At 41.4% G+C, this 26,077-nt stretch overlaps 1 protein-coding gene and 1 non-coding gene across 8 annotated transcripts in view; both read left to right on the top strand.

Annotated features, from left to right (window-relative positions):
* Nucleotides 1–26,077, top strand: part of Cep63 (centrosomal protein 63) — a 46,642-nt gene that overhangs the window by 4,915 nt on the left and 15,650 nt on the right. For 6 of the 7 annotated variants that reach the window (XM_035443895.1, XM_027414310.2, XM_027414309.2 and 3 more), the window contains 7 exons: nt 6,365–6,433; nt 7,113–7,290; nt 14,117–14,212; nt 15,074–15,196; nt 18,143–18,256; nt 24,550–24,783; nt 25,308–25,447. In XM_035443895.1, the coding sequence (XP_035299786.1) occupies nt 6,365–6,433; nt 7,113–7,290; nt 14,117–14,212; nt 15,074–15,196; nt 18,143–18,256; nt 24,550–24,783; nt 25,308–25,447 (954 nt within the window). Of the gene's footprint in view, nt 1–6,363; nt 6,434–7,112; nt 7,291–14,116; nt 14,213–15,073; nt 15,197–18,142; nt 18,257–24,549; nt 24,784–25,307; nt 25,448–26,077 lie in introns of all 7 variants that reach the window. The other variant, XM_035443896.1, reaches the window with a different exon arrangement.
* On the top strand, nt 5,573–5,737 carry LOC113835538. Its single transcript, XR_003485165.1, has one exon. It is a non-coding gene; the product is annotated as a U1 spliceosomal RNA (small nuclear RNA).

The raw sequence follows: 26,077 nt of genomic DNA, 5'->3' as shown, positions 1-26,077 counted from the left end.
TTCTTTCACCTCTGATACTTAAAGTCTGTGTTTCCTGCTTGATGGACTTGATGGTAAAAATCTGCATCCCCTTTAACCATTTAGGTCCATATTTGAGTGACTGAAGGGACACTAGTCCACTCGGGATATGGCTCTGGCAGGCCTTGGCCTTCTCTCATTCTCTGCCTTGCTAAAAACCATTAGACTACATTCCTAAAGACACCAAAGTCTAGTCCCTTATTTGACCTTTTCCTCTTCCTGAGACTGACTACCAACGTCCAGCTATCAAAGTCCAGCAATCAAAAGCCCCCTGTGGCTCACCTGATTAATATGCCCAATTAAAATTAAATACCTCATCCTAACACAGGGTTTGCATTTTACCTTTATCAATCACCATTTGCTTATGGGCCACATCTGTCTCCTCTGGGACAAATATCCCTTCCCCTTCCCTTGTTCCCTCCCCCTTCTCTCTCATCCTCTGTCTCCTGTCTTTGTCTCTTACTCTCTGCCCTCTGTTCCTCTGGAACAAATAAATCTTAGTGCCGAGAACTTGGTCTTGTTGGGTCCTGAGCCGGTACTTTCCCCTTCAGCCTTCAAAGGCTGTCGTGAATACAGAGTTCTGCCTGTTGGCTGGGTGTGGAGCCCACAATAACATCTGATTTTGGTAAGGATCATCAGTTTTTACTTAAATCTGTATTGAGTATTAGGAACACAGAATACTTTGTTACACAATCTTGTGGTGTTAGACCCCCCGGAAAACTCAGGCCTCCGGGTCTTAGCCCAGGACCTCGGTCACCCCAATCACCAGGCGAAGTCGAAAGCTTGCTGCAAACTGCATGAGGCTTTATTGTTGTTTAACAAGCTAACCACATGTTAGCTCCGGTTTTTCACCCAACCACCATGGTGGATGGGTCTTTCACCCAACCGCCATGGTGGATGGCTAGCAAAGACAGTTCGAACTGGCTGCAGAGAGATCTTGTAGGGCAGCGTAAGGGGAGTGTCTAGGGGTACACACAGGCTCAGGATTGGTGTGCCTCCAGGATTGGAGGGTTTGCCCTGTGTTGATTGGCCAATTGGTTGTTATGGCCCATAGGCCCTCCCAGGGTGGTTGCTATGCTCTTCGAGTCATTGCTGTGCGCTTGTCCGTAAAGCACACCCAGAGCCATAAAGCATATCACCACCAGCTAACTTCTGATTGGTTCCTTGCCACAAGGCAGGCACCTAATCTCTTAGTGACCAAGGCAAGGTCATGGTAAGTAAGTGTTACTGTCATGGCTGCCGAAATGGGGAGCTGGTCCCTTCAGTGGCACATGGCACCATCAAAGAGGAAACAAGTAACTTTTCTGGAGTGAATGAAGGCCATGCCTGTTAGGGACAGAATCAGGGTTGTGGCTTTGAGAAACTGAAGACAACCAAATGTCCTCAGGAAATCTGAGTCCTCCAAGTTTATCTGATCCTAGAGAATGGAAACTGGTGCAGAGGATGATGCTAAAGAAACACACCTCATGTTACTAGGTGTTGTTTTCAGGGCATGTTACTGGTCTTCTGTGCCTGTTTTAAACTAGAATTCCTTTGTCTCAGCCCTACGATTTTAATTTGAGCGGGTTGCTCGCCTTACACCTCAAAAGCTTTATCACAGTTCTTCTGCCACCTAGTGGCCACAAGGCGATTTGCTTCACTTTTGTTCTGTTTCCACCAAGACGATCCAGTTATGGATAAGAAGGCAGAGAGATATAAAAGATGGCACATGCACTGCTGGGCTTGAACTTCTGGAATATAACCTGTAGCATTCCATAGTCAAGTCACCTTGCCCTCTAAGCCTGTTTCCTCAAACTGATACAATTTGTCTGTCTGTTTCTCTCTATCTATATCTCTATCTATCTATCTATCTATCTATCTATCTATCTATGCATTGGTGTTTTGCCATGGGTGTTGGGTCCCCTGGAACTGGAGTTACAGACAGTTGTGAGCTGCCATGTAGGTGCTTGGAATTGAACCCGGGTCCTCTGGAAGAGCAGCCAGTGCTCTTAACTGAGCTATCTCTCCAGCCACAACACCTGTCTTTTATTTTATTTTATTTTATATACCAACCCCAGTTCCCTCTCCCTCCCCTTCTTCTGCCCCTCAACTGCTCCTTTCCCACCCCCTCATCTGCTCATAGAGGTTAAGGGGGAGTCAACAAAGTCTGGCGTACCAAGTTGAGGCAGGACCAAGCCCCTGCCCCCTGTATCAAGGCTGAGCAAGGTATCCCATCATAGGGAATGGACTCCAAAAAGCCAGTTCATGCCCCTCAGATAGGTCCTGGTGCCACTGCTAGGGGCCCCTCCAACAGATCAAGTCCCATAGCTATCACCCACATTCAGAGGCTCTAGTTCAGTCCCATGCAGGTTCCCTAGCTGTCAGTCTCTAGCTCAGGTCAGTTGTCTCCGTGGTTTTCCCATCATGGTCTTGACCCCCCCCCCTTTGTTCATACGATCCCTCCTCCCTCTCTACAACTGAACTCCAGGAGCTCAGCCCAGTGCTTAGCTGTGGGTCACTGCATCTGCTTCCATCAATTACTGGATGTAGGTTCTTTTTTTAAAATTTATTTACTTGTTTTTATTACATATACAGAGTTCTGTCTGCATATTTGCCTGCACACCAGAAGAGGGCACCAGATCTCATGATAGATTGTTGTGAGCCACCATATGATTGCTGGGAATTGAACTCAGAACCTCTGGAAGAACAGTCTAGTGCTCTTAACCTTTGAGCCATCTCTCCAGCCCCTGGATGTAGGTTCTATGATGACAACTAGGGTAGTCACTAATCTGATTAAAGGAGAAGGCCCGTTCAGACAATATCTCTACTATTGCTAGGAGTCTTATCTGGGGTCATCCTTGTGAGTTTCTGAGAATTTCCCTAGCACCAAGTTTCTCCCTGACCCCATACTGGCTCCCTCTATCAAGATATCTCTTTCATTGCTCTCCCTCTCCATATGCCCCTCAGCCATCTCAATCCTTCATGTTCCCATCCCCCCCCCATCCCTTCCCCCCCCCCCCCATCTCAGTTTACCCATGAGATCTAAACTATTTTCCCTTCCTGGGGCTCTCCATGTGTGTCCCTCTTAGGGCCCCCTTTTTTAAACCTAGCTTTACTGGGATTGTGGATTGTAGCCTGATTATCCTTTGCTTTACATCTACTATCTGCTTATAGCACATGTCTTTTACAAGGGTGCAGAAGACAGAACGTGTAAGAGGCAGGCAGATAAGGTGAACAGTCACTAAAGTTTAGCATCTATTATACACATTGAGTTATTAAACAGTGTCATACATAAATGCCAACAAATTATGTATTAAGTAGATATCTCACTATTTAAAAATAATATGACCTAAAGAGGTATAATTTTAAGAATAATTTTGAGAAATAATTATAAAGATGAAGTAAATAGCCGGGTGTTGGTGGCACATGCCTTTAATCCCAGCACTCGGGAGGCAGAGGCAGGTGAATCTTTGTGAGTTCGAGGCCAGCCTGGTCTACAGAGCGAGTGCCAGGAGAGGCTCCAAAGCTACACAGAGGAACCCTGTCTTGAAAAACCAAAAAAACAAAATAAAACAAAAAAAACCCCAAAACTTTCCAGTTACTGTTCATAGCTTCATTTTACAGATGGGACAAACAACCGAAGTCCTACAACACATAGCTGGTTAGTTGCAGAGCAGAGCTTCTTTAGGGCTTCTGTCTGTGCTGGTCTACTGCCCCCCCAGTTCTGGAGCAGAGCAAAGACAGGGCATGGGTGGCATTGTAATTTGACTGTCACTATGGTTTGGAGAAAGTGGAGTTGAATGTGGAGTCGTCCTCTTCTCCGGGGTTTTACTTTGGGTCATGGTGAAAATATCAGCACACTATAGTGCTGGAGGAAAGAGCCCTCCACCACATCACATGTGAAGAGCCCACAGTCCTTGTTAGGACATGTAGAAACTGGTGCAGATACAGCACACTGCTGCGCTTTTCCAGTCTTCTCATCTTCGACTCTGTCTCTGGAGTCTTCTGTGTCCTCTGTCCCTACATTCATTGCTAGGGATGGTGAACATTTTGTTTCTTTTTTAGTCTCACATGGGGTATTCCTTGGGAAGGAGCATGCATGCCTTTTATTACTATCTAGAGAGCAGTTTGTACAACACTGAATTTGTTTAATAAAGTAATCTACTTCTCAGAGAAATATAATTTTTGGGGAAGCATTAGACTAGAGGGACCGAACCTCTACACCTTGACCTTTAGCTAGTTTAGTGTTGAAACTTCCAAAGCTCAAGGAAAGGGGACATTTTTCTTCTTTAAAATTTATTTTATCTGTGTGAGTGTTTTGCTCGCATGTTTATCTGTGCAGCACATGTGCCTGGTGATCTAAATTCTGGATAGTTATGAGATGCCATGTGGGTGCTGGGAATCAAACCTGGGACCTCTGTGAGAGCAGTAAGTGCTCTTAACCATTAAGCTTTCTCTCCTGCCCAATAGGGTACTTTCTAAAGAATGGAAGATGGTCTGCCAAGGAACGTTGGAGGACTTTTGGGGAAGAGAAACTTACCACACACCTCATGACACTTCTGAATCTAAGGGTCTTTTTCTTTTGTATGAATTTCTCTTTTCCATCTCTTCTCTTTGTCCTTCTTGGCAGTCCTTTAGCTGTAGCAGTTTGCATAATGGGAGAAGGGGAGATGAGGTCAGCCCAAGGCATGCAATAATGCCGTGTTGAAATACTGGTCTCAGCTCTGGACTGCAGAGATGAGTCACATTGGTTTTCTTTCCTTGAGAGACCAGTGGTCTAGAAGGAGGAGGAGAATGCAAAACCTGTATTTCCAAATTCTATATAATTTGGGGTGAAGAGTTGGGGAATATGTCAAAGACAAGGAATTGCAAATTGCTGTTGACCTTGTATTTACCTTGCAGGGGACGGAGTGTGGTGTAGGAAGTTTTCTCTGTCTTTGAGTCAGTGGCGTCTGTGGCTGATCTGGGAGCTTATTTTTTATTTTATTTTTTTAAAGATTTCCTTATTTTGTTTTATGAATATGGGTGTTTTGCCTGCATATATGCTCATCCTGTGTATACCTGGTGCCGGAGGAGGCAAGAAGAGGGTGTTGGAGCCCCTAGAACTGGAGCTACAATTTTGAGTAGCCATGTAGGTTCTGAGAACTGAACCCAGGTCTTCTGGAAGAGCAGCTAGTGCTCTTGCTGACTGAGTCATCTCTCCAACTCCTGACCAGGGAGTTTAACCTCTTTATTATGGCTCTAGTTTTAAAAATCAAGAAACTGATGCTTAAAACAAACAAAAACCCCCATGCTATTTGAGTGTCATTAGTGTCCCAGTTTATTCCTCTCGTGTTGTAAAGAGGTTTGTGTAAATGTCCCTTGAGAGCAAATACTTCCCACCCTTACATTCTTTAAGAAGTAGGCATAGAGGGGCTACAGGGATAGCTCAGCAGTGAAGCACATGAACTGTTCTTGAAGATGACAGGGCTTGGCTCCCAGCACCCAGATCTGGTGGCTCCAATGCCTCTGGCCTCTGTGGATACCTGAACATGTTGTATGCACCCAAGCATAAACACACACAGAAAAAAAAATAAAACTTACCTGGCAGGGGAGATACCATGATCATGAAGGTGGTTTTCCCAGGGCGAGTCTTATCTATTGCACTCCAGATGTGCTAACCCCTGCAATTTCCCCAAATGGAGGGAAACTTGACTGCATAATTTGTGGTAGTGGGGGACTGCGTTCATGCTCTCCCCTGGGGCGGGGGCGGGGAGGGGGAATAAATCTCAACAACAAAAAACAGTACAAGAAAGAAAGCCAGGGGTGGCAACTGGACCTCTCTGAGTTCAAGGGCACTCTGGTCTACTTAGCATAGCTGGTTCCAGGCCAGCCATGGTTACATAGTGAGACCTTGTCTCAAAAATTAAGTTCAATTCAACAATAAATAAAAAAGGCCTAGAATGGGCTGGAGAGATGGCCAAGAGGTTGAGAGCAATGACTGCTCTTCCAGGGATCATGAGTTCAATTCCCAGCAACCCACATGGTGGCTTACAACCATCTGTAATGAGATCAGGTGCCCTCTTCTGGCCTGCAGGCATACATACAGACAGAATACTGTATACATAATAAATGAATCTTTAAAAAAAAAAAAGCCTAGAATAATGAGGTATTTCATTGATTTTGCAGGATAGTATCAGAAGCAATTAGGACTTTGTTATCTTTGCATGTATTTGGTGCTAGCATTTCTTAAATGATATTCCTTGCTTCCACAGATGTCTTACTTCTCCGTGTTTTCTCACTGTGACCCTGCTTTCACTCACATTAGGTTGGAATATTAGAATTCAGAACAGTGTCTTTTCTCACCCTCTCCTTTTTTCCCCCCCAGCTGCCAAAACAAAGGGGATTTGGCTATGGAGGCTTTGTTGGAAGGAATACAAAATCGGGGGCATAGTGGGTAAGTTTGCTTCTGACTGTGTTTGCTTCTGGTGCAGTTTAAAAGCTTATCTAGTTCTGTTAAGCAGATGCTAAGCTGAGCCATTGCACACTTGTGTACGGCGTCTTCCCTGTATCATTTGGCCTAGCAGTACTGGACAGACTCTTGCTTCTATCCTAGTATGAGTTTTCTCTTGCAGCTCAGAGGGCATCAGTGGATGGAGAGCAGTGAGGTAGGCTGCAGTGTTTTCCCAATAATGTTTGGAAGAAATAATTGCAATAGATCTTGCTTAAGGATCAATTTTTTGAAACATTTTTTTAAAGTATTTTTTTTCTTCACAATAACCTGTTTGTTGCCAAGGCCATTCAATTTGGCGAAAGAGACATGATATAAGATTGCCTGGATTCTCTCAAAAGTGCCCCAAAAATATCCCAGAAGGTATGGTTAATAGAAGTGAAAGTCTCACTTGGAAAGCTAAATGTAAAACATCTGTCTGTGTTTTACCAAGTGACTTCAGCTTTAGGTGACTCATTAGAGGAGAGCAAAATATTCTGTGGCGTCTCTAGTGTAGCACAGCATGAAAAGCAAGGGTGCAGACATCCTAGTTGTTGCTTCTGTTATGGTTTAGTTCTTCAGACAACCCATGAGAGATGAGAAACCACGTAGGCATACGTGCTGTTTGGTCTGTTGGTGTTTGTAGGGGATTTCTGACATCCTGTGAAGCAGAACTGCAAGAGCTCATGAAACAGATCGATATAATGGTGGCTCATAAGAAATCCGAGTGGGAGGGGCAGACGCATGCCCTGGAGACTTGTTTGGACATCCGTGACCGGGAGCTGAAGACCCTGAGGAATCAGCTGGACATGAAGCACGAAGAGGTAGATGGCTGCTTCGTTCTTGTTATTTTCACCTCTGGTTTTTAAATTATTCAGGGATCTATATGCCCATGTTCAGGCTTGACTATAATACCATTGGAGCAACCCATGCCCCAGTACCCTTGATTCACTCTTTTGGTAGTTTGATCTTTTATGCTAAACATGTTTCTTAAGTGTTTTTTTAAAAGAAAGCATTTGCTTACTGTAACGATAAATCTTTCCACCAAGCCGCCTGAGCCCCGCTGCCACATGGGCGCCCCAAGTAACACACAGAGACTATATTAATTACAATGCTGCTGGCCAATGACTAGGATTTCTCAATTGCTAGCTCTGTCTTAAGTATCAACCATAATCATTAATCTATATATTTTATAAAGACTTATCTGATCGAGGACGCCGGCAGCCCAACTCTCTTGTTGGGCTCACAGAGAAGAGAGGAGGAGGAAGAGAGCGATTTTCTGCTTGTCCCTGCTTATATTCTGAGTCTGCCTGTTATGTCACTTCCTGCCTGGATCACAAGACTTCTTTTTACTACATTTACCAGAGTCCTCCTCAACTCCCAATCCCACCTAACTTGCTTCCCAATTGGCCAACAGTACTTTATTTATCAACCAATAAGACAAACATATACAGAAGGACCTCCCCCATCAGCTTACCAAGTTAGTTTCTTTTTTTTTTTTTCCTTTTTTTTTTTGGTGTTTATTCTAATATTTATGGTTTCTTTTAGGAGAAACTTTAGTATGAAAGTATATTAATATATATTTCAAGGGCCATTTTACTTTGGACACATATATTGCATACTTTATGTAAGAATGACAGATAAAATTGGGATATCGCTTTGTTAGGTGTTTACTGTACAAGCCTAAGGCTCTGAGTTTGCATCCCCAGAGCTCAAGTAATGGAGTTGAGTATGGTGGTGTACCTCTGTAACACTAGCACACAAAGAAAATGGAAGAAGGGGTTACATAATCTTTGCATACTTTCATCATATTACATGTCTGTGTTAATACCACCAAGTTTAATAAGGAGTTGGTTTCACTTGTAAGTTTAGGTAAAAAACAAAATTGAGGACTTGGTGTATGATTTAGCTGTAGAATGCTTACTCCCCAGCCCCACAAAAAAACACAAACAAAACCAAGAAAAATTGAGTCCTTGCTTTTAACCATTTGCCTCTTTTGTTAGAGTTAACAAGTCAAGGCTGGGGAAGCAGTTCAGTGATGGAGTGTTTGGCATGTGCACAGTCCTAGCCAGGACCTCCAGCACTGTAAGCTAAGCTAAGCAAACCCATTTCATACAGACCTTTGTTTAAAACTAAGGGATAACCATCAGATGGTGGTGGTGTACACCTTTAATTCCAGCACTCAGAGGCAGAGGCAGGCAGACCCCTGTGAGTTTGAGGCCAGCCTGGTTTACGGAGTGCCAGGGCTACACAGAGAAACCCTGTCTTGAAAAACCAAACAAAAGCAAAAAAACCCCCAAAACCAAAAACCCAAAACCCAAAAACCAAAAACTAAGGGAAAAGAAGGAAAATAAAATAATTTGCAGTCCTACCATCCACTAATATTGGTAGTATAGGGGGAAGTTTAAGACTATTTCCTAATTTATTTCTCATAACTTAGCTGGTGCAATAGAAGAACACTGGATACTGGGAGGGAAGCAGGAAGCATTGCAGGCGCAAGCATTGTCTCTTAAGTTTCCATACAAACTAGTCTTGGAAGGACAGGGCTGTAGGAAGATGCTAGTCTCAAACCTCATTCTCATCCTGCCTTACTTGCCCACATGGGATCTGCCCTCATCCAGACCAATACAAATTGACTGCTATGCCCAGTATACTTCCAGGACTGGCAACACGAATTGTGATTTGGTTGATGATACTGTATACATGTATCAAAATTTTCAAAGAATTAAAAAGTTATCTCCTAGTGGTTGGCCATTTGCACTTAGAGTCAAATAGTACTTTACTAATATTGGCTATATCAAATTTTGATTTCTGCAAATGGTATTTGCTAATCTAGAGTTTATTCTAAAGTTTACCAGATCTTTTAGAATATAATTTACACAAAGATAGGGAAGGTGATGAGAAAGCATACCAAATGACACTAACAGCATTCCCTCCCTCAATAATTTGGAAGAGCTGGAGAAATAGGTCAGTGGTTAAGAGCACTGGCTGTTCTTTCAGAGAACCCAGGTTCAATTCCTAGCACTCATATGGTGGCTAACAGCTGTCTGTAATTCCAGTCCCAGGAGATCTGACACCTCCTTCTCGCCTCCATGGGCATCAGGCATGCATGTGGTGTATAGATACATGCAGGCAAAATACCCATACACATGTGAGAACACGCAGACAAAATAAGTGAAACAATTTGAGTAGATGCATTCTCCTTTTCTGGTAGCTACTGTGGCTTCTTCACTTCTCCTGGGGCAAGACAGAAGCAGTTATGCTCAGTAATTGATGTGGCAGAGGTTTCCTGGTTTAGAAAACTACTGTGTATAATGATATCTAGGTTGTTTATTTTTTTAAAATCCACAAAAGAAACTCACATTTGTGTAATAATAAGTCTTTCCACCAAGCCGCCCGAGCACCGTCGCCATGTGGGCACCCAAAATAATAATCAGAGACTTATATTAAGTATAATGCTGCTGGCCAATGACTAGGATTCCTTATCTGCTAGATCAGTCTTATTTATCAACCATAACTATTAATCTTTATATTTTATAAAAAATTATCTTATTGGATGCCAGCAGCAGGCGTCTTTTCTTGCCAGGATCACATGGCAGCTCCACAGAGAAGAGAGGAGGAGGAAGAGAACTATTTCCTGCTTGTCCCTGAGTCTGCCTGCTATGTCACTTCCTGCTTGGATCACAAGACTTCTCTTTACTACATTTCCCAGAATCCTCCTCGACTCCTAGTCCCACCTAACTTGCTTCCCTATTGGCCAACAGTACTTTACTTATCAACCAATAAGACAAACATATACAGAAGGACCTCCCCATCATCTCCTCTTTTCTGTCTAAATAAAATGAAGGGTTTTAACATTAACATAGTAAGATATATAACAAAACAGTTACCAAGTAAGAACTGTAGTTATGATATTTAGTTCATTAACATTTAGCAAGATTTAAAGAAAATATTCTATCATCTATTCTATCTTTGTGAGTCTAAGGTCTTATATGTAACTTATCTTTTATAATAATTAAAGAAAACTATAACCATAACTATCTGTCTTCAACTCCATCAAAGACCATAGAAGGATAATATATAAACTCTAGAATTGACAGAGACATCTCGCTTCCTGGACAGTCACCTGAAGTTTCTCTGTAACATTGGGGCATCCATCTTCAGCCTATAGGCCACAGTGTGTCTGGCACACTTCTCCATGAAGCAGGAACTCTTCAGGACTGTCTTTTTTTGCAAGTTCAGCAGTCACTTTTCTGTGGGTCCTGCATGTCCGGTTTATACAGTAACTAATAGTCCAGGCAAGAGCAGTTTCTTGCCCAAATGGCTAATCTTGCCATGTTGAAGGCAAACTCCATATTGAGTTTCTTCTATGCCCATCTTCCTCTCAGACATAATTGGTGTTGTCAGGAGCAGTTGTGTCTTGCTGTCATGAAAAACCCTAAACCATTTAAATGTCATATATTCTGTAGGTCTTTGAAAGGTTTGAAGAATATCCATCTCAAATATATCTTTGTATGTCTAGCACACCTAACTAACCTAACTATAAATTCTGACTATTATAGGTGACTATATAATCACAGCAATAAGACAATAAGTTAAATCCAGGCAAGTCCATTAATTGCAAATGCAGCCACTGACTCAATTAAAAGACAAAAATTAGCCAATGAGATGAAAATAATGAATCACAATTATTTAATGATTGTAAATGCATATGAAGATTGAAAGTAAAACCTGCCCCCAGACACCTGAAGAGAAAGATGATGTAACTGTGTTCATACTAGAAAAGACTGCTTGCTGTGGTCATAGACCCTGTATGGCTCTTCCTTCCTGTCCCCTCACTGTGCTTTCTAAGGTCACTCCAGTTACCTATCGAGAAGTCCACATCTCAGATTATACTTTTAGGAAAACTCAAAATAGGACAAAAGAATACCGTAAGACAGTTTTAACTTTCCTTGTATGTATGCATAAATACCAGGGCTGTCAGTAGGAAATAATGAAATCACAGTCATGCTTGGGAGTTTTAACACATTTGTCTTAGTATCCGATGGAAGTCTTCTAAAGATACAGATTTGAACAGCGTGATCAGCAAACTTGACCCAGTTTATAACTATAGAACACGACACGAGAACTGCAGAGTATGCATTTCTTTTCCAGCACAAACTGAACAATTACCAAAACTGACTCTATACTGGGCTATGAAGTAAATTTTGCCATAAACAAAGGCTTGAAATCATAGATCTCTCTTAACCTAGCAGAAACAAGTTAGAAAAAGGTAACCCTGAAAAATCTGTATATTTGGAAATTAAGAAGTAAAGTTCTAAATGACTCAAAGAAGAAGTCATAATAGAAGTGAAAATCAGTTTGAATTGAAAGATAGAACTATGATCAGAGTTGCAGGATGCAGATAGGGCACTTTATTGTCATAAGAGTATGTCAGAAGAAAATAGGTTGAAAATTTATAGGAAGTGGTTTATTTCAGGGGATTAGGAGGAGAGCTTGTTAAATCCAAAGATTTTAGAGGAAGGATTAAAATTATACACCAAAATTTGAAAGTAAGAATTTGGAAATACTGTGCCATGAAAAGATATACAAAAGAGAAGGGATGTAATGTGGGCTAGAGAGGGCTCCGTGGGTAAGGATGCTTGCTGCCAAGCCTGAAGTCCTGAGTTCCATCCCTGGTACCCACAAAGTGGAGGGAGAGGACCAACTCCCATAGGTTATCCTTTGACTTCTACTTTGGGACTATAAGTAGTTAATAACAGTCTTGAAAAGCAAACACAGGGTTTAGGGAGAAATTATATTAATGGAAACTGCAGAAGCCTTAACACAGCCCTCTTGTTATTGCTAGAACAGGAGCATGGAAAAGCAATTAAGGTGGAGGATCAAAATCAACTTGACCTAATTAATTTCAAACATGTTCTTTTTATGTGATGGAAGCATTTTATTGCTGTTAGGCAGCTACAACAGATTAAATTGTGTGTTTTTGTAACAAAATGGTTTTAAGTTAAAAGACAACTTTTCAGGTACTTAGAAATTAAGCAATATACTTCTAAAAGACCTTTCAAGTACTTGGAAAAGCAATACACTTCTAAATAATCCTTATTTTTAGACTTGTTTATTTTTATTTATGAATATGAATGCTATATCTGCATATATCTATGTTCACCATGTGTGTGCCTGGTACCCATGGAGATCAGAAGAGGGCATTGGATCTCTGGGACTGGAATTACAGACAATTGTGAGCCACTGTGTGAGTGCCGGGAACTGAATCCTGGTCCTCTGTAAGAGCAGCCAGTGCTCTTAATTGCTGAGGCATCTCTTCAGCCTCCCAGATACCTTTAAGTCATGAAGAAAATTAGAATATACTTTAATAATGAATGATAATGAACTTCCTATGGGTCACATTTGTGGGTTGGATGAATGGCACAGTGGCAGAGTGTGTGCTTATATATGCAGAGGCCCTAGCATTAATCCTCAGCATAGAACCCAAATAAACAGAAAAATGACACAGGGTGCTTCTGACATGGTGCCTAAAGAGAAATATATATATGTATGTATGTGTGTGTGTGTGTGTATGTATGTATGTATGTATGTATGTATGTATGTATATATATCTATCTCCAGATACATTACAATAGGAAGGCTGAAAATCAGTCATTTAAATGTCCATTTTAAGAAATCAGAAAAGTCTGGGAAGATGGCTCAGTAAGTGGGTAAATTGTTTGCCACACAAGCATGAGGACCTGAGTTCAATCCCCAGCACCATGTCAAATCCAGGTATGACTGTACATGTCTGTAATGAGCACTGGAGGGACGGAGATAGGAGGGTCCCTAGGGCTCGCTGACCAGCCAGTCTAGCTGAACAGATGAGCTCCAAGTTCAATAAAAGACCCTTCCTCAAAAAATGAGGTGGAAAGTTATTGAGGAAGACACCTAACATTTAACTCTGGTCTCCACAGTCATGTTTCTATATATGCATGCACACCTGCATACTCATATGAACACACACACACACACACACACACACACACACACACACACACACACACACACACACACACACGACTATTTCGACTCCTGTGCTTCCTTTCTGTTTCCATGTACTGGCTAAATTCTAACTGGTTGTCAGGAGGATACTGCTGGATATTGAGGGCTAGGTATGAGATTGTTATCACTGGGACCAATCACTGAAGAATGGGTTAGGATCCCTTCCTTACTCTGGGTGGTCAGAAAAATTATAAAGTTAGTAGAAGCCACCTATTGTTTTCCAATCTGTCTCTGACATTACTGACCTGTGCTTTACTTGCAGAAATTACTGTACAAGTTCTATAGGGTTCCAAAAAATGAAATATTTTTTAGTTATTAAAAAGTAAATTTTATATCTGCTATTTTTATGAAGATTTATTATTAATTTTAACAAGAGGGTTTGGGAAAATAAATCAGACAAGGAGTGTGAGTCTTGAACTAACTTTAACTTTGTAAAAGAATTATTCCTGTTTGTAGCTGTTATGTAGATTCTTGACTCAGCCATTTGTTTGCCTGCTTGGGAAGAAGGCTAATTGTGTAGTACAAGGATTATTTTCTTTTTTTATGTTGTAGGGATATTATTTCAATGCTAATACTGAACTGTATTACTCTTTCTGCTTTTAGGTTGAAATGTTGCATCAGCAGATAGAAGAACATGAAAAAGCCAAGCAAGAAATGGCCATGGAGTATAAGCAGGAGTTACTGAAACTGCAGGAGGAGGTGAGACTTTAGTTCTGTGACGTGATGTAGTCAGTCTTTCTCCATAGCCCTTGACTATTGAGTTGAGAACTGGTTTCTACTTTATATGGTAGGAAATGCATATCCCGTGTGATAACCTGTGGGAAGAATGTGGCAGAAATACAGTTTTCTGACCTTGAATCTCGGCAAAGAATCTTGCCCAGTATATTTGATATAAGCTAAACCAGCAATTGGCTGAGCACCTAAAGGAAAAACAGCTTGATCTTGCTACCAGAAAACTTAATATTTTAATTTGTAAGCTAATTCAGTTGCTGATTTTTAGATATTGGAAGAGATAAGAGACTTAGAAATATTTGGGGATTAAGAAAAGCAAGGGCTGAGAGATGGCTCGTTGGGTAGAGGCACTTGCCACTGAGCTGGATGGCATGGATTTGATTTCAGGAACCTATGAATGCATGGCAATTGTAATAAAACTAGACTGTTTTTTGTTTTCTTTTTTGGCCTGGAAATTTCATTGGTAGCATTTATTTCTCACACATACATATACAGACAGGCAGGCACTTTGAGGTAGGGTATCTCAGGCTGACCTAAGACTCTTCATGTATTTGAAGATGACCTTGACCTAATTTTCCTGCTTCCACTTAATTGTATGATCACAGCATTTGGTACCATGCCCAGTTTATGTGGTACTGGGTTACGTGTTACCAGGGCCTGGTGCTGACTAGGCCAGTGCTATACCAACCAAGCTATTGCAACTCTAACATGCTGCCAATCTATTTTCAATAGGATAATTCAGCACTGCTTTTGCTCTATAATCCCGATTTGTCTGACCACCACAATTTACTAAACTCTTAAATTTTAAGTAAATAACTGTTTTTACAGTTAGGGAGACTGAAGAGAAGCTATGAAAAGCTGCAGAAAAGGCAACTAAGAGACTATAGAGGAAATACCAAAAGTCTGCGGGACGATCGGTCTGAGATTGAGAGGCTAACTGGGAAAATAGAGGTACGTTCACAGCAATAGTTGCAGCAGCGACTGTCAGCTCAACATTGTGTAGGAAAAAGCTATTTCCAATGGAGCTGTTTCCTGACGCCATTTCCTGCCACCCCGGGGGGCTGTTGCTGAGCTACTCAGTGGTGGGTGGGTGATCCACAGGACAGCCATTCAACACTTGCTCCCCTGGGGCCAATGGGGTTCCAAGCCATCGATAATTCTCAAGAGGGTAGTTCTTACCCTGTAGGGCACTTGCAAATGTATGGAGGTTTTGTTTTGTTTCTTTTTTTGTTATTGTTAAAATGATGGAGCATGAAACTGGCATTTAGGGTACAGGGAACTGGGTTACCCAACATACTTGGGACTGTACCCTGGAGAAGATCCTAGTATTCAGTACCTCCCATTCTGAGAACACTGACCATCAGTTAGTAGCAGCATCCTGTTAGAACTGTGTCTGCACACCTAACTGAGTAGTTGTGAGTGAATATGGTTCTGGAATTGTTGGCCTTTTCTTGCAGAGTACTCTGCACTTCAGGTATCCATTCAGATAGAGCATGAGTTACCAAAGCATTTTCCTCCCTCTGCTGACTTTGTGTTTGCTCTGTAACCCCGTGATTACTGATAGGAGGCAGTGAGTTCCCGCTCCTCAGTATGAGCTCTGCAGTGCATAGTCAAATTCTCCCAGGATGCTTTGGGACCTTAGAGAGTCTGATCCAGAGTAGTCATGGGGTCTAGCCTGCTTTACCCAACTTGAGAAACACTGTTCAGCACCTTTGTGTGACGACTTAAAACTTTTCTGTTCTGGGTTATCTGTCACACACAAATGCCAGTGTACTTTACTGCCTGGAATTATAATTTTTATGTTTGGGGTTCTTTTATATTTTAGTACTTTTGTAGATTTAGAACTTAGAATCAGAGGACCACACAAATACTGCTTCCCCTCCAGCCTTCTTCACTACTGTTCCTCCCCTCCCCCCAGCCCTTCACTTCCTTATCATCAACCTTCACTAACAACCATGAGCACAGAACTTCAGGAGTCATCCTCTGGTCCAGGTTACTCCACTGGCTCTGAAATTCCATTTCCAGATCATTGTTATCCTCTTTAACATTGCTCTCATCATAACCTTTGAGGGTTTCAGCCACAGACATAGTGTATTTCACACTCTGGCCTTGCAGTTTCTTAGCATCCTTTCTTCTGATCTCCTCTTCATTTTACCCGCTTAGTCTTATTGGCATTCCTCAGTTCTTTCTTATTTTTACGAGATGCTTTCAATAATATAGCCAGTTCCATATTATTTCTGCCAATCCATGAGCACGACAGCTTTGCTGTCCTCTGGTGTCTTCTTCCATTTCCTTCTTTGGTGTTTTAAAGTTTTCATTGAAGAGATTGTTTACTTCCTTGGTTGTGTATTCCACAAGTATGTGTATGTGTGTGCATATGTATACTTATTTAGTTCTGCAGCATTTTAAAGCTGTTGTGAATGAGCTTACTCTCCTGAGTTCTTTGTTAGGGTGTCTGTTATTGGTTATAGAAAAGCTACTGAGCCGTCTTACCAGCCCCTGCATTTGGTCTTGTAATGGTGTCCTGTGGATCGTGTACATTCCCATCATTCTGTATTACCTCTTTCAAAGATTTTATTTTATGTGCATTGTGTTTTGTCTGCATTCATGTCTGTGTAAAGGTGTTAGATCTATGGAACTGGAATTACAGACAGTTGTGAGCTGCTATGTGGGTGCTGGGAATTGAACTCTGGTCCTCTGGAAGAGGAGCCAGTGCTTTTAACCACTGAGCCATCTCTCCAGCCTTGACTTTCTTAGTATTTTTGTCATTGTCTGATGTTCTAATTCATCTGCTTTGTCTTCAGGCCCTAAAACTCTGTCTTCAATTTGATTTATTGGAGAAGCTTTCCATTGAGTTTTTGTGTGATTCAATAAGATTTTTATTTACTTTTTCAGTATTTCTGTCTCTGTTGAATTTCTCTTTCATATCTTGTATTGACTTTCTTATTTCATTCGGATGGTTGTTTGAGTCCTCTTTGGATCCCTTTCAAAGTTTATGTCCTGTTTGATTTTATTGAATATTTTTATTTATTCATTCATTTAGTGTGCATGCCATGTCTATCACCCTCCAGTTGAGTGGGGCCAGGTTTTGGTTTCTTTTATTACATACTTCCCTAAATCACTGCTGGTACACTGTAGAGAATGCCATACAGACAGACTGAGTGAATGGAATATCAGAAAGCTGACCTATAACAATCTAAGGAATAATCTAAAACTGAAGGTTCCTGGAGGACAAAGATGGGAAGATTGAGGACCTTTGACCTTGCTTCGCCTTATTTTCAGAAATGCTGGGCTCATTTTCATGATGTACAATTTGAAATTGCTGTTGATTAACCATGACTTTTGAACTATTTGGCTCTGGGTTATAAATGCCTCTTAAGATGTGGTGCATATTTTCCACATTATTCAAGCTTTTGCAATTCTACTGTGAAATAATAATAAAATTTTGACCATCAAAAATACTGTTCTAATAGAATATAAAGTGAGAATTGGGCTACTGAATTACTGACTTAGAAATCTGAATCTCTTTAATTCTGGGTCTGGATGTCAGGAATTTAGATGGCAAGGGAAATATTATTTTAGCATGTAAAATTATACAAAATGGTAACAGCCCTTAGATGGTAACTGATCTGTGAAGATTCTCCTGAATCCAGTGTCATGTGTCTGTTTCTGCCTCTTCACCATTAGGGTGTTAAATTTAGAAAGACACACATCCAGAGGCATAAAGTAAGCAGAATTCCATTTTTCCTCTGCAGCTCAGTCAGCTAAGGGAGTAATGGAGCTCCTGCTGAGAAGGGTGCAACTGTACCCAGGGAGTGGGAGGCTGGGAAAACAAAGTGAGAAGTGCTCACAGCCCAGGAAGCACTTAGATGTTAAGTACCTTAATTGTCTCCTCAGGAATTCCGACAGAAGTCTCTGGACTGGGAGAAGCAGCGTTTGATTTATCAGCAACAGGTATCTTCTTTGGAAGCACAGAGGAAGGCTCTAGCGGAACAGTCAGAGATAATCCAGGTAGGCTTAAGCCGTCTAGCAGATGGGTTCTGATTGAATTTGACCTCCTGCCATGTACCTTCTGATGGTCGCCATTGTCTTTCTTGAATTCTCTGTGCTAACCTTTATTTGGTAAGCCCATCTTGCTCTATTGTGGCAGCCTTGTCTGCATTGAAAGCTCTCAGATTCCTTCTGTTCTCATGTCACCTTTCTTCCACACTGTCTTCATCTTCACTCTCCTAATCTTGGTCTCCACCCCTGCCCCACACCTCTACCCCCTCTTTGTGTCCCTTCCCATTTCTTTCTGCTTCTGTCATTGGTTTTTCTGGCTCTACTTCTGTTTGCTTTGTTTGTATCCATGACAGCTTGAGGACTTTGGCTAAGGTGCCTCAGCCAGGGAGCTCAGTTAGTTTGACTGTTTAGAAAGAATCTCACTGCACTGGAATGCACCCTAATGGAAATAATGCCTTTGTGGCTCCAGAAATGCTTTTTAGTATAGTGGTAGGTGTTATTGAAGAAAAGAAGAAAAAAAGAAGAAAAAAGAAGAAAAAAGAAGAAAAGAGAAATTGCTGAGACAGACATATTGACTATAAGTTTATTATAAGGCTCGGCAGAATGGGGAGACTAAGAAGAGGAACAGGGTAAATGACTGACCGCCATGGCCAGTCGCCATAGAGAGACAGAGTGCACAGAGCGCACAGAGAGCGGGACAGGAACAGAGAGAGAGAAACAGAGAGCGTAAATGAGCAGGAGCCTATCTTTTAAAGGGGTCCTCTGCACCTGTGTGCAGACTTCTTTCCCATGGAACCTTGGGCTGATCAGGGTATTGCCTGAGTGGATTCCACCAGGTAACAGGGGCAGGCCAGCATAATGCCTGAACCTTTCAATAGGAACTTATAAAAACTAATGGCTTCAAAAACTACATAGACACTGAATTTGGGATATGTCTTCTTGGGTCATAGCCAGCTCCTTTGCATTTTTTCCTTTAAAGTCAAGAAAAGAAAGAGGAATGAGCAGAGAGATGGTGTTATGTATAGCCATCCCTGTTACCCATGGGACGCTCATTGGTTAGGTATGTTATTTGTAGTATGACAGTCCTTCTACACTGGTAGTTATCTCATTTCTAGAATGCCAGGACAGACTGGGTAAGTTCAGAGAACTAGAGGGAGATTTTTTTTTTTTTCCTTTTAAGCCTTCCTCTTCTTTGTCCCCCTGAAATACCAGCTGTTTGGTATATTATTGTGAATGGTTTTGCTCTAAGTAACTCCTCTGAGATTTTTGCAGGACAGCCCTACATCCCAGAGAATAAGGACTGTATTGTCATCTTCAAGAAGCTACCAGCCAAAGTGGGACAATGAAGTCCTCATTGGGGGAGGGGGTATGATATGGGAGAGGGTGTAACCTGTTTGAGAAATCTCTGTGTTCTTAAAGGTTATGATACACTTCTGTATTCTAATTACAGCCATTAGACTGGGAAAGAACAAATTGAGTTTTTATTTTTTTCAGTCCTCATTTTAATCACATTGTTTATTGATTACATAGTCTTTAAGCCATTGCTATTAAATTACTATTGTGATTAATTCTATGTAATTCAAACTTTGTTGTTAGTAAAAATGGAGTTTTTATTTACCATTTACTTGAGTAGAGCTAGAATAGGATGCCTTTAGAGAGCTGACATCTGTTGTGCCCACTAAGGATGTTTGAATAATTCTTCTCATAGTTTTGTTTAAAATAAAGTTATCTGATCAGTTAAAAGTATTGCTTACAAATGTATTTCTCTTTTGCCTTTGGTAAAAAGCTTCCTGTGTCTCAGTTTGCATCAATCATTGCTGTATGATTATCTTTTCTAAACATTTAATTAAATCTCTGTGTGCCCATTACCTAGTGTTATAGTTGTTATCATCTTGCCAATCTTGTGTATGAGTGGGCATTGAAATGCATTAGAGAAATTGCACCTAATTTTCTTTTCAGTGTGGTATTGAACCCAGAGCCTCACTCATGCTAGGCAAGCACTGTATCAGTCTAATCCCATGCCATCTAAACTGGTTCTCTGTGTGCAGTTCATTTGTGTTAACAACATTTATACATTTTTGTGCAGCTGTTCTTTGGAACTTTTCCCTCTTTGTTTTAGAAAGGGACATGACATTATTTCCTTTTATTTATGTATATGGGTATTTTGCCTTAATGTATGTGCACCATTGTGCAGCCCCACAGAGCCAGAGCAGGGCATTGCATTCCTTGGAACTGGAGTTACAGATTGTAAGGATTCAGGCATTCTGCTGCCTGGCCCTGCACCTGACAGAAGGCACTCAGGCAGGACCCTGGTCATCCCACAGTTCCATGACTGCTAGTCTGCATGCAGTTGCAAAGGACCCCTTTCAAAGAAAGACCCTGGCCCACTTAGGCTTTTTCTGTCTCTTTCCTGATGTTCCCTGGGACAGACAGGACTTTTCTTGTCTCCCTCCCTTTTCTGTCCTCTCTCTGTCCCTGTGTCTCTTTTCTCTTTCCTTTCCTCTTCCCTCCCCTTTCTAATAAAACTTCTCACTTAAGCTCTGTCTGCCTGGCAAGTTTGTCCCCTGCCATGGAATCTGCCAACATCCCCCACGTGCATTATCATGTGAGATCATGTGAGCTACAATGTGGGTGCTGGGAACTGAACCGAGGTCCTCTGGAAGAATGAACAGCCCATGCTCTTATCCAATGAGCCACCTCTCCAGCCTGATTCTTTTCATCTTGGAAAACTAAAACTGGTTACATTTTTTTTTTTTTTTAAGACTGGTTTTCTCTGTGTAGCTTTGGAGCTTGTTTTGAAACTCACTCTGTAGACTAGACTGGCCTTGAACTCACAGAGATCTGCCTGCCTCTGCCTCCCAAATGCTGGGATTAAACACACGTGCCACCATCACCCTGCAAAACTGGGTATGCTTTTACTCTTTATTTTTGGCTATTAAAATGTTACAAAGCAGGCCCGACATGGTAGCACACACCTTTAGTCCCAGAACTGGAAGGCAGATGCAAGTGGATCTATGTGAATTCAGTGAGCCAGCCTGGTCTACAGAGTGAGTTCCAGGGTAGCCAGGGCTACACAGAGAAACCCTGTCTTGAAAAACAAACAAACAAGCAAACAAACAAAAAAAAGTTGCAAAGCAAATGAAATTATCTCATTTCAGAACAGGTAAGGACTTAAAATCCCTATAATATCACAGAATGACATTAGCAGGGTAAATAATACCAATAGCAATATAATTTAATATTCAGTCTGTGCAACTTTCTCTAGGTGTCTAAAAACCATCCTTTCAAGTTGGCTGTTAGAAGCAGAATCCAGTTGAGCTTGACTGATTGCATTTAGGTGACATGTGGGAAAGCAGAAAGCCTGGGAGATTGGGCAAATCTTATGAGGAAAAATTCTTAAGTATTTTTAACATCTAAAAATGAGATTCAAAAGTAACTTCACGCTTTTTGAGTCATGTATTTGCTTGAATTCTACTCGGCTATTACACTTATGTACTTCAGGCTTATTTTAGAAAAATGAGAACTTTTTTTTTTCTTTTTTTTAAATGTAGTTTTGGAGCTAGGAAACCATTGTTACAGAGAGGGAAATTGCTTAAGAACAAGATGGTTGAAAGCAGCAAGGGCTTTAATTTTCCAGGGAATCCTAGTATAAAGGCCTAGTCATTGCAGCCCCAGCCTCTGACCTGTCTCCCCATCAGGGTCACCTCCAGATGTGTCCATGTAGGCCATAGCATCCCAGTGGGCAGCCTGAAGAGCCGGCAAAGCTCTGTGTCTACTGCCCAGGGCACTTTGACTCAGATGCTTTCTGTCTCTGTAATGTAAATTGCCTTCTTAATGGTTTCCTTACTTTCACTGTCATTTGTATAGTTGTGATAAGGCCACCCTTCATTCAGTAAAACATGCTGAATGCTCAGTGAATAAGGGGACTTTCTGGTTTCTTGAAGTAGTTTGTACATGAAAAGATTCCTAATATATTTATCTTTAAGTGTTCCCAAAGCCAGCTGTTTAGGAGAAGTAATGATAATTTTAGGAGTTGCTTTTCTTGATTTTCTGACTGACTTGCTTAATGTTGGGAGAGGTATTCTTGAGATTAGTGCCCCTGTAGGAATATAATGTGAATTGCACAATTTTAGCCTTTTTTTGTAGTTAGAATAAAAAGGTAAAAAGAATTTAATATATTTTATTTAACCCAGTATGTCAAATATTATCAGCTCAAAATTTACATTCTTTTTTTAAGCTAAGTCATTGGCACCCCCCTGTGTACTTTACAGTTAGAGCATTTTTCAAATCAGAATAGCCACAGCTCAGTGCTCAGTCTCCACATGTGGCCTTACTGCTATAGAGTACAGTACAGCCTGAGGTATCATTTCTAGTTCATGAAAACACTGACTTTTTGCATGAGTGAAATAGTAGATCAGTAAAAGAAGACTGTTGATTTTCAAAACTGAGAAGCTAATTTTAAAGTAACAAATCTGGTTACACTGTTGCTTAACACAGCTAAAGCTCCAGAACTGAATTTGCTTTCAGGTCACAGTGTTACATACCAATCACAGTGTTACATAGAAATCACAGTGTTGCATAGTGTTAGATTTTTTGTTTAAATTAAAGATGAAGAAGAGGAGGAAGACACAAGATGAGACATATTAACTAGTTTATTATAGTCCTGGCAGAGTAGGGAGACTAAGAGAGAAGGGTAAATGGCTGACTGCCATGGCCGGTCGCCAGAAGAGAAGAGAGAGTATAGAGAGAGCAATGTAGAGAGAGCAGAGTGTAAATGGGCAGGGATTAAAGGGGTCCTTTGCACCTGCGTGCAGATTTAGTTCCCATGGAACCCTGGGCTGACCAGGGTACTGCCTGTTTCGTCAGGTAACAGGGGCAGGCCAGCATAATGCCTGAACCTTTCAATCCCACCTTTACTATTATTAAAAAAAGGTGCTGTTACCTGACTGAAAGGCAGTACCCTGGTCAGCCCAGGGTTCCATGGGAACTAACTCTGCACGCAGGTGCAGAGGACCTCTTTAATCCCTACCTATTTACGCTCTCTTTCCTCTCTCTCTCTCTCTCTCTCTCTCTCTCTCTCTCTCTCTCTCTCTCTCCCCTCTCTCCCCTCTCTCCCCTCTCTCTCTCTCCTCTCTGCTCTGCTCTTCTCTTCTCCCACTTACAAGCCTTCTCTGCCACTCTCTGGCGACCGGCCATGGCGGTCAGCCATTTACCCTGTTTCTCTTCTCCTTTAGTCTCCCTACTCTGCTGGGCTTATAATAAACTAGTTAATATGTCTAATATGTTTCATCCTGTGTCTCATCTTGCGCCCCTTCTTTTTCTTTATATGTAATTTAAACAAACATCTAACACAGCAATCACAGGTTACATAGCGGTCACACTGTTGACTTTTCCTACGTGTTGTCTGTCTTCCAGAGTGCTTATTTGGACGGAGGTTTCCAGCTGTCTGTGCGCTCCAGGCTGAATGGCTGGGTTAGGGTTGGGGTCAGCTGAAGCTCAGCAAACAGCCACAGCCCTTTTCTCCTTCCTATCCTCAAGCAATCTCTGCATTTACTTATTCTGCCCAGGGTTCTGTGTAAGACTTCCTCTTGGGAAGAAGAAGGTTAGATTGTTTTTCAAAGGGGGGAGACAATTGCATGCACAGTGTTAGCAGTCAAGCTGGCTTGAATCTTCTGTCACAGACACCCTTCTAGGGATTTGTTCAAAAGACAAAACAGTTGCCTCTGCCCTAAATAAAGCCGTGACCTCTCATTTACACAAACATTGTTTATCTGTATCTTTGCCCCCCCACCCCCCAGTCACTTTGTGCCACCATAGTATCTGAGTTTGGTCCTATACTGTGGACTGTGGAACCTTTACATCTGTAGCAGATAGATTCCACAGAGATATTTCCATTTGAATTTCTAAAATAAAATTGTGTCTTTTCCTTAACAGATGTTTAAAATAAGGGAAGTTTACCTTTACAAATGACTTATGCCCATTTTGAAAGACCAGATGAACAACCAGTCTGGATACTGAATTAAAACTTGAGAAAACCATAATGTGGGAAGCCAGGATACCCCCTTCGGCAAGTAGAGCTTGCTGTAAGGTCAGGCACTGTACACCTCCACAGGCCATGACACAGGTGCCGAAGTGGTTTCATTTGACTAGACTTGATAGGTAATGCCACTGAAAGGAACTAATTTCAGATGTACTATGTTTGGTTAAATCTGTCAGCTCAGAAGTGTCCAAAAACTGATGATTGAACCAGTCCTTCCTATAAGTACCTATTTATGATCCTTTAATAATCTCTTTCTTTCTAGGCTCAGCTTGTCAACCGGAAACAGAAGTTAGAGTCTGTGGAACTGACCAGCCAGTCAGAAATCCAGCACCTGAGCAGCAAGCTCGAGCGGGCTAAGGACACCATCTGTGCCAACGAGCTGGAGATAGAGCGCCTTAACATCAGGGTCAACGACCTGATGGGGACCAATATGACTATCCTGCAGGAGCATCGGCAAAAGGAGGAGAAACTGAGGGAGTCTGAAAAGTTATTAGAGGTGTGTGTTAGAATGCCTAGGTTAGGGAAATGTGAGTATGAGTGTCTTAAGATTGACCTACAGCAGCTGGGCATTGGTGGCACATGCCTTTAATACCAGCACTAGGGAGGCAGAGGCAGGCAGATTGCTGTGAGTTCAAGGCCAGCCTGGTCTCCAGAGTGAGTGCCAGGATAGGCTCCAAAGCTACACAGAGAAACCCTATCTCGGAAAAAAAACCAAAAAAAAAAAAAAAAAAAAGAAAAAAAGATTGACCTACAGCTATGTCCCAGAATTCTCAGCTTCCTCCTTGAGCTGAGGCTGATGGCTCAGCTGCTGATAGCTGTATTAATACTGTCCTTGTCATAAAACTTGCCGTCAGATTTAGTTCCCATGGAACCCTGGTTGCTTTTCTCATGAAAAAGAAATGCTGTAATGTTATCGGACTTTTTTTTTTTTCCTGGAGTATTTTGCAGGCTCTGCAGGAAAAAGAGAAAGCTGAAGGAAAGTCGTAATAATATCTGACTTTTTTCTTGAGTGTTTTGCAGGCTCTGCAGGAAGAACAGAAAGAGTTGAAGGCAAGTCTTCAATCTCAAGAAAACTTCATCCTTGAGGAAAAAATACAGAAGGAGAAACTGCAAACAAAATTAAAGACAGTTGACACTCAGCACTCAGTAGACAGCAAGAGGTCTGTTTGAATCTTAAATATTATTCTGCTGGTCCATTTGAAAGTTTGGCATTGAATGTCAATTTTAATGTTGAATATTTACATTTTTTTCTGTTCTTGTCTTACTCAGTTTTAACTTATGAGTTAGATTCATTCTCATTGTCATAAAATTTGCATGGATGGTTTTGTCTCCTTTCCAAGGATCAGAAAATTGGAAACTCCTTATTCTCTCCTTGTTGAGTCCAGGGAATCTCCATGTCATAGGAGATTAAGGCATGTGAGGAGTAGCTGCTTGTTATCAGTAACAGCCTCTCACTGAACTAATTTCAGTGAGAACTGATTTTATTATATTATTATTGTTTTATTCTGAAACCGTATCTCATGTATCCCAGGCTACCTTTAAAATTACTACATTGGGGATGACTTTGGACTCCTGACCCTCCTGCTTTTACTTCTCAAGTGCTGGGGTTACCAGTGTGTGTAACTACACCCAGTCTCAGAGCTTCCTGCATGCCATGGGAGTACTCTACCAGCTAAGCTGTACATACCAGCCCTGGGGTTATTTTTATATATATCTGTTATTGCTAGGGAAGGTTTATAGTAAAAATAATCGAGAGAATGAGCTTCCTTTTAAGTTGGACATCTTCCTAA

The sequence above is a fragment of the Cricetulus griseus genome, chromosome 4 (genome assembly GCF_003668045.3).
Source record: "Cricetulus griseus strain 17A/GY chromosome 4, alternate assembly CriGri-PICRH-1.0, whole genome shotgun sequence".
Taxonomy (NCBI): Eukaryota; Metazoa; Chordata; class Mammalia; order Rodentia; family Cricetidae; genus Cricetulus; species Cricetulus griseus.
This window is presented reverse-complemented; position numbering and strand designations above follow the sequence as displayed.